General features: G+C 49.2%; 1 protein-coding gene across 1 annotated transcript; it reads right to left on the bottom strand.

Annotated features, from left to right (window-relative positions):
* Positions 1–446: 446 nt before the first annotated feature.
* QPRT (quinolinate phosphoribosyltransferase) lies at positions 447–13090 on the bottom strand. The gene is made up of 4 exons (XM_010972476.3): positions 12937–13090; positions 2100–2635; positions 1011–1142; positions 447–937 (listed from the first exon to the last, which is right to left on the bottom strand). The coding sequence occupies exons 1-4, from the start codon at positions 12947–12949 to the stop codon at positions 719–721; spliced, it is 900 nt and encodes a 299-aa protein (XP_010970778.1). The 5' UTR covers positions 12950–13090; the 3' UTR covers positions 447–718.
* Between the last annotated feature and the right edge of the window lie 67 nt (positions 13091–13157).

The following is a 13157-nucleotide window of genomic DNA, read 5'->3' as shown; positions in this document are numbered from 1 at the left end:
AGGACCCTGGGAAATGAGGGATAAACAGGTTCTCACCTCCAACTAAAGAAGTGGTAACAGTAGCCAGAGGTGAGAAGCAAAATACTTAGTAACCAGTCCAACATGGGCATCAACCGGGTGTGATACTCCAGCTGAATCTCAGACCCGATGCCAAATATCCTCAAGTGTAAGATGCCATTGATTGTAAAACACACCTACCATCGCTCAAAAAGAAAACTGTCAAACTGTGACCAATGCTTTCTTATCATTTGCAATTTCTAGTTTATACTTTTGGACTTATTTCCACAGAGACTGTTACTATGTTTTATCTACACGCTGCAAGTACAGGCCACAATGGCTATGTGACAACAGATGCCCAGATGACAGTGACCATTATACACCATCCGTTAAAGGTGACTTCAGAGAAGGTGGTGTGTGGGAAAAAAGTGGGTCTTAGATGAATGATGGTAATTTCTAACATTTACTGAGCACTTACTCTGTGTTAATTATCACCCAAAGAAATCCATGAGGTTGATCAGACCCATTTTACAGACGAGGAAACCGAGGTGAGCAGAGGTGAAGTCAATCCTTCAAGGTCACACAAGCAGCACGTGGCAGAGCTGGATCTCAGCCCAGGCTAATGCCGAGAGTGTCCTGTCAGCCACGGTACTTCAAGATGTGAAACCTTGAGGGTCCCATGGAACCATGTTATCCCACTGCCAGTGTAGCCTCTTGGACTTTAGGACCGGTGGGTTTCGGGTACCTGAATGGCCCCTTCAGCACACAGCTTGAGGGAGAAATCGAGGGCCGGGGCAGCCTGGGTCAGCATCCCCAAAGAGATGACGTCGATGTGGGGCCCACAGAACTGAGGAAGGTTGCTCAGATTGACCCCCCCGCTGGCCTCCACGCCCACACGCGGGAACCGGGCCTTCAGCGCCTTGGCCGTGGGGTGCAGCTCCTGCGGGACACAAGCCAAGGAGAGATGAGAGGCCCCAACATGCCCCCTTCCCAGGGAAGCAGACCCGCCTCACCTCAGGCCTGAAGTTGTCCAGCAGGACGAGGTCCGCTCCGGCCTCGGCCGCTGCCACAGCCTCTTGCAGGCTGCCGCACTCCACCTCCACCTTCAGGGCGAAGTCGGCCACCTGCCGGGCCCCCTGCACGGCCTGCCAGGCCGGGAGGGTGACAGTGAGAATGGGTGGCACCCAGCCCCAGGGATAGATGAGCTGGCATTGGAGCAGCTCCAGATGCATAATGAGCTTGGAGTTAATGACGAAACAAGGCATCGAAATGGCTTCTTTCATATTTGGTGAAACTCCATGAAATCATCACTTTTGTGGGTCAAAAAAATAGCCAAATTCAGCAATATTTGGCATTTAGATCTAGTTCAACTGACTGAGAATATTAAGAATGAAAGGGGTCTTCAAGGACATTTTCGGGGGGGAGGGAAATAGATCAATGGTAGAGCACATGCTTAGAATGCACGAGGTCCTGGATTCAATCCCCAGTACTTCCATTAAAAAAGAACATTTTCACAGAGGGATGGATGGTTACCAGCCGGGTAGGAGGTGGGGTAGGGTTAAATTGGAAGTTTGGAAATTTGCAAATACTAACTACTATATATAAAATAGATAAACAACAGGGTCCTACTGTACAGCACAGGGGACTATGTTCAATACCTTGTAATAGCCTATAATGAAAAAGAATATGAAAAGGAATATATATATATGTATAACTGAATCATTATGCTGTAACACAACATTGTAAATAGACTATACTTCAATTAAAAAAAAAAAAAAAGAACATTTTCACAGATGGGAAACAGGTCCAGGGAGTCAGAGTGACCTGCCCAAGGTCGTTGGGCCATCAACACTCGGCTCCCAATAGTTTGTCCTTTCCTCCTGAACATCACACCTACCAGCAGAAGAACGTTGCCAAAGAAGCAAGTCCAACCCCTCATTTTATAGATGGAACCACTGAGGGGTTGAGGAGTCTTGCATCCCCCAGCTCCCAGGCCATCACTATTTGCCAGGGAGTGGCTGGGGGTCCCCAGTAGAGGGGAAGGGCTGTGATAGGGGGTTGGAGCAGGGCCAAGGCAGGGGCTCGGCTGGACAGACAGACACCTTTTCCACACCACCAGCTGCCACAACGTGGTTGTCCTTCACCATCACCAGCCCTTCCAGGTTGTAGCGGTGGGAGGCAGCCCCGCCCACTAGGAGCCCATACTTCTCCACCAACCGGAAGCCTGGCGTGGTCTTCCTCGTGCCAGCCACGTGCCCAGTCCAGCCGGTCCCCCTGGCCGTCTCCACAGCCGCGGCGGCAGCGCTAGCAATGCCGCTGCAACGGGCCAATGTGTTAAGGGCCACCCGCTCTCCCAGCAGCAGGCAGTGGGCAGGGCCCCGGACCTCGGCCACCTTGGCCACAGGCACCAGCTTTGATCCCTCGGGGAGGAACCAGGAGACCTGGCAGTTGACTTGGGCAAAGATGGCATCAAAGAAAGGCCTCCCAGCCAGCATCCCAGGGGACTTGGCCCACAGCACCGCCTGCGCAGGGGCTGCCCCTGTGACCAATGCCACGTGGTTGAGGGCCGGGCAGTCCTCCCGGAGCCAGCTGTCTGCCAGGGTGGCCAGAGTGGCAGGGGGCAGCAGGAGCGCGAGGCCTGGGAGAGAAAGAGAGAGCACAGCGTTACATTTGGGCTTCCTTTCTTGTAGTCAGGGGTGATTGTCAAAATATTTACCAACCAACTGAATTGAGCACTAGCCAATCAGAGTGAAGATCTGGGGGTCTCAGGAGAGGGGCTAGGGCATGGGGAGGGCCTGGTGGGCTGGACCAGGTTGCCAGATTGACCAAATTAAAATACAGGACACCTAGTTAAATTTAAATTTCTGACAAACATCAAAAAATTTTAAGTATATATTCTAGGCCATGTTTAGAACATACTTGTCCTTAAAAATTATCTGTCATCAATTATCTTAAATTCCAGCTTAACTGAGTGCCCTGTATTTTACCTGGTAAACGTAGTACTGGGTCAACAGCTATTCACTGACTAGAAGAGAAACGCACTGGCCTGAAAGTCACTCTATAGCCTTTCCATCTACCTTGCATAGAAAGGTCGGTTATTTACTAGCTGAAGCCCCAGAAGAATGTGGGCAGTGTCTCTTCCATCCCAGTCGTCTCTAGCACCAAGGAAATTTAAAGCTGGAAGCTCAGCTTTTTACAGACATGGAGACTGAGACCAGAGAGGAAAGGCAAGTCGGCTGAGGTCACACAGCAAACTGACAGCAGAATGAAACCAACCAAGTCTTGTGGCCATGGCCATCTGTCCCTCCGCCTTTGCCTTCTAGGTTGATGACCCCTCCCTCACCGGATGTTTAAAAAAAAAAAGGCATCTCTAGAGGTGGGAGCTGTACAAGGAGGAAAGAGCACAGGGAAATTGGTTTGAGACCCTGCTCTGAGAGACACAGCTTCAGGAGTGGAAGCGAGTCCTTTGCATGTAAAATGAATTATAGACAAGGTCCTGCCCGCCCGCCTGCGGCACTAATGCGCCTGTTGAAAGGTGACCGCAGAGACCGAGCTCAGGCACGGTGCAACATCGCCATCTGCCGGCCAAAGGAAGACCTGCAGCCTCATGGGCGGTTCCATAGACGGACTTAGCTTCCAGGGGGAGGGGGAGACAATTAGCTAGCAAATGTGAAGGGGTGGTCATTTTGTTTTGTTTTGTTTCCCCCACTTTTGCTCCAAGTTGAAGTTAAGGCCAAGCATTCTGGCTTGCTCTACTCTCAGAAGCAGGCCCTCCTTGTCCAGCTGTTCTTCCCCAAACCAAGCATCCAGTCTTCACCCCCACTCCCCACCCTCAGCCACAGACCTCAGTGACTGCACCTGACCCTCTTTCCCCACGTTCTCTCCCACAGCTGCCCAAGTGGCTTCCATTCCTCACTCAGAGCCATCTGTGCCCTGGCCAGGTGCTGGGAATAAAGTCAGTGAAAGCGACAAACAGCCGAGATCCAGAGGCCCTGCTCTCCATTCAGACCAGGTGCAGGGATGTTGGCTTTTTAAAGTGAATTTCAATCCTTCGACTGGTGAGTGTTGGATAAACAATCCGTGATGCATCTATACAATGGAATTCTGCTTGGCAATAAAAAGAGGAACCAACTACTGATACGCACAATAGGCATGCATCTCAGAAGTAAAGAAGCCAGATTCAAAAGGCGACATGCTATTTGAGTCCATCTATATGACTATATTCTAGAAAAGGCAAAAGAAAAGAAAAAGAAAAAGAAATAGCAACAGAGAATAGACCAGTGGTTGCCTAGGGGTGGGGGAGGGGCTGTCCATAAAGGGGCAGCTCCAAGTTTGGGGATGTGATTGAACGAATCTTGTCCCTGATGGTAGCTACAATACTGATGTATTTGTCAAGACTCATAGAACTTTACACCGAGAAGAGTGAATTTTACTGTCTGTGGTTCTACTTCATTAAACCTGACTTTAAAGTCAAACAATAAAAAAGGAAATTTGAGTGGATCACTCTCCTGCTTAAAAGCCCAATTTCATTGCAGTAACACCAGCTGTCTTGACTTCTCTTCATTTTTCATTTATTCTTTTGACAAATTCTTGTTGAGCACCAGCTCTGTGCCAGGTACTAACTGCTGGGTGAATGAGTGGGCAGCTCTTTCTCTGAGCTTTCAGGCCTTTGCTGATGCTGTTCCAAGGTGGCGCCTCTGCCTGGAAGTCCCTTCCCTCACCTTGACCCCAAACTCCCCCTTCCCGTCTCACTCCTCTTCAGGTCTTCCCTTAGACATCACTTCCTGGGCAGGGGGGCTCTCACAGGCCTCCTACATCAGGTCCCATGCTCACTCCGCTCCTTGTTTGTCCACTACCGTCATTGTCTGCTGGTGTTTTCTCTCTGGGGCCAAGACATCCGCTGAGTTTTCTGCTGTATCCCAAATTCTTAGCACACTGAACCAGACAAATGTGCTGCTTGTATGGGTCAAAAACGGTCAACTACTGGCAACTTCATATTGTTTAGCTTAATACTAAGGGTTTGTTTGTTTGTTGTGGGGGAGGGGAGGTAATTAGGCTTATTTATCTATTTATTTTAATAGAGGTACTGCAGATTGAACCCAGGACCTCATGCATGCTAAGCACACGCTCTACCACTAAGCTATCCCCCTCCCCAGGATTTGATGATACTTATCCAAGCAGAGAGGCCACACAATGGAAAGAATCAGAACCCAGACTCTGTGTCAACTGGGCCTGGCTTCCAATACTGCGTCTGGCAGCCTTCAGCTAAGTGATCTTGGGCAAGTGATTCAGCCTTTTGGGGGCCTACAGTTCCTCAGCTGTAATGGAGATAATAACACGAATCACCTCACAGGCCTCTCACAAAAATTAAGGGAGTTAATGTTTGCAAAGCCGTCAGGAACACTGGCACATAGTAGATGTTTGCTGATGGAATGACCGAAGCATTTACCAAGCGTCATAGGAGTGAGGAGGAAACAATGACTAAATGTCCCTGAGGAAGGGGGTCATTTTAGTGGCCTTGAAGGATGAATAATGTGTGCCAGGTAGAGGTGGAGGTGGGGAGGAGGGCAGGCAAGACATTTCAGGCTGGAAGAGCAAGTGTTCAAGGTTCCAAAGCAAGAAGAGAGAGAGAGAGGAGGTGAGGGAGGGCTGAGTAAGATTCATGAGAGAAATGTCAGAGGTGAAGACCAGAGTGAAAAAAAAAAAGACTAAACCCATTAGCTGAGGAATTTGGACTGATCCCAGGAGCCAACACAGAATTTTAAGGAGGGGAATCATATGATTATGATTTTGTTCTAGAAAGGTCACTTCAGCTACCAAATGGAGATGAGCTGGGAGGCCAAAGAAGGCTGGGGCAATCAGCCAGACAAAAAATGATAAAGCCCTGAATTTGGCCAGAAACCATAGGAAAAGAGAGCAGGGGCAAATGGAAGAGTTGTTTCTGAGGTAGAACCTTCTGGAATTAGCAGCTAATGAGGCGCGGAAGCCTTGGGTTTCTGTCCTGGGTAGCTGAAAACTGGCACAGAGAATTGTTCGGGGAGGAGTAGGTTGGGGTGGAGGATGGGTACCACGGAAGTCAGCAACCCACAAGGCCTGAGCACCTGTGGTGGGCCCTCCCTGGGCACCACAGTTCTCTGGCTCCTGGGTCAGAAACTCATCACAGGGGGTCATTCCCATTTTACAAGTAACAGAAGCCAGGTCGGGGGTGGGGGGTTGGGGGGGGTGTCCTTGTGTCGCCCCCTGGTGACAGCGCTTATAAGCGGCAGAGCTGGGGGAAAAGAATGGTTTTGCAGATGTTGAGGTCGAGATGCCAGCAGGAAGCATGGGTGGCCGTGTCCAGATGGCAGGTAGAAGAAGGGTTCTGGAGTTTAGAAGAGAACTGGGGGTGAAGAATGGAGAATTGGGAGCCGCCCTCATGTGTGGACGGCGGCTGAGTGGGTAAGATCACCAGGGCAGGGTGAAAGAGAAGGGCTGTGGGAAACAGCAGACTTTACAGGACACACAGAGGTGTGGTTGTGAAAACAGAAGCCCCACCAGGAGGGAGCGGGTGTCTAGAAGGAGGAAAGTGTTGCTCATCGGGTTATGAGCAGAAGCAGGTTGAAGGAAGGTTGAGAGTGGGCACTGCACTTAGCCCCTGGGGCCCATTGCCAGGGCAGTCTGAGTGCCCAGCAGTGGGGGCAGGAGCCCCACTGTCATGGTGAAGGAGTAGATGGGAGGCGAGGAAGTGGTGGCAGTAGGTGTGGACTGCGCCTTTGGGCAGAAGTTGGGAAAGCAGAGCCCTCCGCCTGGGCTGCACATTGGAATCACCTGGGGAGCTTGTCAGACTGCTGCTCAGACCCATTCCAACCGAACCAGAATCTTTCGGGGGCAGTTCCCACGCATCCAGGTTTTGGAAAAGCTCCCCCTGGGATTAGATGCACAGAACAGTTAAGAACAAGTGCTTACCCAAGACCACATATTTTATACCTCCGTTTATATGCAACATCCAGAAAAGGCAAACTGAGAGAAACAGACATCAGAATAGTGGTTGTTTGGGGCTGGAAACAGGGTGGGATCTTACTGGGGTAATGAAAATGGTCTATGGTGATGGCGGCATAACTCGGTGAATTTACTAAAAAGCTTTGAATTGTCCACTTTAATAAACAAACAAGAACCAATGCTCTGCCAAAAGGCGGGAACCATTTTGCAAGACCCAGTGGATTCACGTATTGGATCAAAGGCCAACATGGAGAAGAAAGATGACCAGACACTGGGTGCTCCTGATGGGATAACAGACCCCTACCCATGCAATACGCTTGCCAAAACAGCTGAACCAAAGTCAGATCCGACTTTTAGGCTTTTTTTTTATATATATCAATTTACAAGAAAACCAGGACAGAGGAACATGTCAAACTATACCACGAGGATACAACCAGCAAAATTCAGACCGTAGGAAACTCTACAGAAGATAACCTACTTTCTTTAACATATACGTTGCCAAGAAAACAAAAGATTAAAAGAATCTTAAAACACATCCGAACCAGTCACAATGTATGGATCTTATTTGGATCCTACTTTAAACAAACAAACTGAAACCGAATTAGCACATTTACGAAACAACTGAAAATCTGAACACTGACTGGGTATTTGGTAACGTTAAGGAAATTTGTTCAAAGTTGGTGCGGCCTCCATTTAAAAAAAAAAGTTAATTAAAAAAAGAAGGGGTGAGTATAGCTCAGTGGTAGAGCACATGCTTATATGCATGAGGTCCTGGGTTCAATCCCCAGTACCTCCATTAAAAAAAAGTTAATAAAGTTGGTTATGGTTGTAATAAAAAGAAAAGTCCTTATCTTTTAATAATAATTTAAAATAATAAAATACTGAGATGTTTATGTATGAAAAAGGTTTAAGGGCTGGTTTTACTTTAAAGTAGTGCTGGAAGGCAGAAATTAGAAAGAGTATGGATGGGCATGGACTGGCCAAAGCTGCCGGTTGTTGAGACTGGGTGATGGGTACCTGAGGGTCCATCACACTTTCCTCTCTACTTCTTGAAATTCTCTAAAATAAAGAAGAAGTAAAATAAGTAGATAAATAAGGAGAGAGAGGGCCCTCGCTTAAGACAGTGTTAAGGAGTTTTTTGGGGATGAGTAAAGCAGTGATTTGCAACCCCAGTTACACAATGAGATTATCTGGAGGGCTTCGCCAAATGCTCCTGTCTGGGCCCCACCCCCAGAGATTCTGCTATAACTGGTCTGGAATGTGGTAACGTAATTCTAATTTGTAGCAGGGCTGAGAGCCCCAGGAAGCGAATAGCAGCACCTACCCGATGCAGGGTACTTGCTGTATGTTGTCACAGTCCTGCCTGCCCTTCTTCACCGTAGAGATCATTTGGAGACAGAGAACTGAGGCTCAGAAATGCAAAGGGAAATTATCTAAAGAGCAGAGCTAGAAAATGATCAGCGTGGACCTGGCCTTCCCTCTCCACAGAGGGTAGTTTTAGAACCCCACTGCCTCCACTGGCACGGGTTTCTCTTTTACCTCCTTATTCACGATCAGCTGTTCTGATCGCCTCTTGTAGACATAGAGTGTTACACACTCCATGTTCCGTTTGTGAAAAATAAATAAACACGTCTGGTTTTCTTTAGGCCCCAACTCTCTTATGCATTTCCAACAAAAAGGGATTCCTGCGGGGTGGCTTTGAAAATAAGGGCTCTCCTAATTAGCAGCTGATGCCCATGGGAGGGCTGTTTTTGCAGCTGCCGGAGGAGGAACCGCTGCACAGCGGAAACAGCTGTAACACCCTGTCCCCTTTTATCCTTGCAGTTGTTATTTGTAAAAATTCGCTCAGATGCCTGGACTTCAGAGACTATAGTTTTATCCGGTGGGGGTGTAACTTTGATCTCTCTAGGCAATACTTTCTTCATTGGTGACTCCAGAATTTTATTAAAATTGGCATCTTTGTTTCTGACGGCATCCAAAGCATCATGGGAAATGCCCTGCACTTCTCTCTTAACAAAGAATGGAAAAAGATACAGATAAACTGAAGACTCTGGCAGAATATTTGAAGATTCTCCCCCACTGGCACTTTGGCTCTTCTTGTCTGGGTAGTTGACTGATTTTTTTACCCTGTTTCCATGTTGCCCCAACGAGGCAGTGTCTCCGGAGGGACAAATACCAGGAGGGACAGGACCAGAATCAGAACTTCCATCCCTCCATCTTTCCTTTAGTGGTTTAATAAACACGTGTTCATGCCTTTGATGGATGTGAGAGAGGTGATTAGGCAGGCTTACTAACCCTGGCTGATTAACAATAACAGAAAGAAAGTGCCAGGCTGTTAAAAAAAAAAGAAAGGCGTTTCTCTTATCCCACGACCGGCACCTTGATTCCAAGGACACAGCCATACAACAAGACATTTTATGTTCCACAACCACTGCATCAATCCCAAGGACATACCCCAGTATCTCTTTCTTTGTTCTCTCTCTTCTCGCCCAAGTTTCTGTTTTCGGGGTGAGCTACAGAGGAGGAAAGAGCCCGTGACAGATGATTGGCACCAACCAGAATGAAGATAACCAGGGCAGAGCCGTCCAGTAAAAGACCCCGGGGCCAGTCAAGGGCTCGAGCTGTCTCAACCTCGCTGACAGCTCCTTGCTCAAGTGTTTTCATTTTTGCTTTTTTCACTTCTCTCTCTGAACAATAAAGCAGCTCTTTTTTTTTCACTCTGTCCCTCTGCCTCTACTGAGCATTCTTTCTCAATTGGTGAGCAAGGACCCATTGTGGGGGTGGGGTTGCCACAAATTTGGTGGTCTTTCCAATTTGGGGTCCCTCTATCCTTTGTGCCTTTGGGCACAAAGGCAGGGTCTGCAAATGCACCTAAAACAAATATCACAAGTTTCTGTTCTTAATTTGATGTGTAACCATGGGGCCAGTGCTGGCAGCAACAGTGATGTTATACAAGGCTGAAAAAGTGCAGCTAAATCCAGGTAATGCTGGTTTTCCCCAATTTACAGAAAAAAAATTAACTTAAATAGATAGATGTTGTCAATTTTAAAGATGTTGCATTTATAAGTTTTTCTTAAAACTCTGGTGCCTGCTACCACTTGTCTGTCATCGAATCTGGCAAGACATCATGTGTAATAATGATAACAGTGAGCATTTCATGGTCCTTCCCAAGCACTGTTCCAAGCCTGTTATATGTATTGACACATTTAATCCTCACAACAACCCTATGAGGTTGGTACTCTTATTATTCCCGTTTTACAGATAAGGAAACCGAGACATTAAGAAGGCAAGTAACTTGCCCAAAGTTCACACAGCTGGGAAGTATGGAGTCAGGCTCATAAGCCTAGGCAGCCTGGCCCCAGACTTCCCTCGCTTACCTCACCTCACCCCACTGAGCACTAAATTATGTTTTAAATTATTTTTAAATATCAGTATTCAAAGAGTTCTGCAAGCCACACCCAGGCTTCCAGAGCTCTGTCCCTGGGGGGTCAGAAATGCCTGGTCTGAGCCCCAACTCCATCACTTACATGCTGGGTGACTGTAGGCAATTCCCTAACCTCTCTGAGTCAGATGCACGAGGAAATCACAGGGCTGCAGTGAGGAGGGAACGAGGCGATTCATGTAAAGTACCTGAGCCAATGCCCGGCCAGATGCCTTTGAACCCAGGCAGCTTTGTTTTCCCATCAATTTATTTGTTGATCCATTTGGCAAACAGCAGATGGAGACAGAGGCTGGTTAGCCTACAGCTTCTATATAAATGTTCTTTTCCTCTTCTCTTCTGAGAGAAGAGAAATAACCTCTAAATAGAGCCAAATGTGATTGCCCATCACGCAAGTGGTAAAATGATCTACAGGGTTTCAGAGTGAGGAGAGATGGCTTGTCGTTAAGATATAAGAGCAATAAGAGAAGGCTCAGAAAGGTTGGCTCTGAGAATAGGTTGGTGTTGGACTGAGAGGAAGGCCTGACAAGCAGAGAGAATGGGAGAGAGCAAAGGCCGGGCAGTGGGAGGCATGCCAAGGCATCTGGAGGAGAAAGGGCGGGATCACGCGCACGTGGACAGTAGCAAGAGTGAGGGCTGAGTGGTAGGGCGCTGCCAGACCGAAAAGGACTTAAGTGACAGGAAACAGGGTCTTGTTCAAGAGGCAATGGGAAATCCATAAAACTTTTGATCAGAGGTCACATGATCCAAGATGGACTTTGAAGTTTCACTGTTTAAATTTTGCCTAGGGCTCTTGAAAGATGTAAGTTGGGAGGCTGTTGCAACATCCTGGACAAGGAAGCAGGGAGGCGGGGTAAAGTGTAAGTGAGGAGAAAGGGGGCTGCCAACTGCTTCCCACCCTGCAGACCTCCTGCTTTAGTTCAGCCCCGCCCCCTCACACCTTGGCCACCAGCCTGCCATCTGCTTCTGCCCCTGCTCTATCCTGGTCCCTCCTCTCCCCCCCCTGTGACCACCCCCTTGACTCGACTACTCCCTCCTGGCTTAATGCCTGCAGGTCAGTGATCCCAGGGCTAACTCTTCTGGTTTGGCCCAGAGTTAAACATCAGCGTCATAACACGAATGAAGGCCGCCAGGCAAAGGAAGCCTCCCCCAGAGGGAGGAGGGTCCAGAAAGAGAAGAGACTCAGGTGACTCCATGGAAGTAAATCCACAGGACACAGCAACTGTCTGGATATTGGGGTTCAAGGGAGAGTGAACAATCAAGGGAGACCCCAAAGTTTCCAGTCTGATAGGAAGACAGTGAGGCATGAACAGAAGTGGAGCTGGTGTAGGGGGAAGACTTTGAGTCTGACATAGCAGAGAGGTATCCAAGTGGAAATGGGTGCACACGCCTTCCAAAAATGGACCTGGAATCTGGGGAGGGCTCAGAGCCGGAGAGGTGGACCTGAGGAACCAACACCGTCACCAACGTAACTACACCGAGTGATTTCTGTGTCAGGCACTGGTATCTTATTTAATCCTCACCGCAACCCAAGACACTGTTTTCACTTTATCAGTGAGGAAAAACACAGTGAGGGAGTAAGCATCTTGTCCAAATTCACACAATTAGCAGGTGGCAGGGATGGGACTTGAACCCAGGCTCAGACTCTGAGATCATTTCTAAACCAAGAACCCATTTGGACTCCCAAGAGCTGGTTCAACAGCCACGCCAGAGGGGCAGGGTGCGTGGAGCCAGCGGAAGCCCCAGATTCGGGCAGGGAGGTCAGAGCTAGGGAAGGAGAAGCTCAGGAAGGGGACCGTGAAACTAGCAGGAGCCCTCCATGCTTTTGTCATTTGTCCTCCCCACCCCCTAGACTGGTGAGCAGGGAACTATTACTGTCACTTTGCAGAGGCGAGGGAATGAGGCACCGAGAAGTCAGGCGACTTGCTCAAGGTCGCACAGCCTGTTTCCAGTAGAGCCTGGATTCAAACAGGGGCCGTTTGACTCCAGAGCCTGGCCCCTATCATCCTGCATACAGCCTCCGTGATATCACGTGGAGGAGCAGAGGCGTGAGAATCACAGGAATCACAGGACTCGGGCCCCCTTCCCCCACCTCGCGGCGGATAGATCAGGACTTTGCCTCGCTCCCTCCAGAGCGGCTAGTGACTGGGCAAAGTCCAGAGCTGCTGCTGCTCCAGCCTCCCACTACCCGGCCCCTTGAGCCCCCAGGAGACGCAGCCTACTCCAGGCCACTCTGACGTTTCCAGAGGTTCAAGCCCCTTTCTTCCCCAAGGCTCATTTGGGGACCCGATGTACAAGGGGGAAAAAAAAGTGAGAATAGGCCTTTGGAGGGAAAAAGAAGAGCTTGGGTTCAGAGAGGTTGGAGAGAGATGGGGGAGGTAAGAGAGTAGATGGGGACCAGAGGAGACTTGGTCTTGGGGTAGGGGAGCTGGGGATGGAGATCTGTTGGGATGGGGGATGGACCGGAGAAGGGCGGATAGTGGTGCAGGAACCTGGGAGAGAGGTCTTGGAGGCTCCTTTACCTTCAGGGTCCATGACAGCTTGGAGCTGCCCGACTGGCGTGTCCGCTGCTCGATCTAGCGTTTGGAGAGGCTGGAGGCTGGGGTGGGGGGTGGGGCTGCCAGAGGGATAGGAGGGAGGGGCCCGCCTGACCAGCCCCTTCAGCCCTTCCCTGGTTCTCTGGCGCTCCCTCCTGCCTCCAGGACTCTCAGTCATATGACTCAGAAGTCCTCTCCTCTCTGAG

This window comes from Camelus bactrianus, chromosome 18, assembly GCF_048773025.1.
Source record: "Camelus bactrianus isolate YW-2024 breed Bactrian camel chromosome 18, ASM4877302v1, whole genome shotgun sequence".
NCBI classification, from domain to species: Eukaryota; Metazoa; Chordata; class Mammalia; order Artiodactyla; family Camelidae; genus Camelus; species Camelus bactrianus.
The sequence above is the reverse complement of the archived record's forward strand: the minus strand, read 5'-3'. Positions and strand labels throughout refer to the sequence as shown.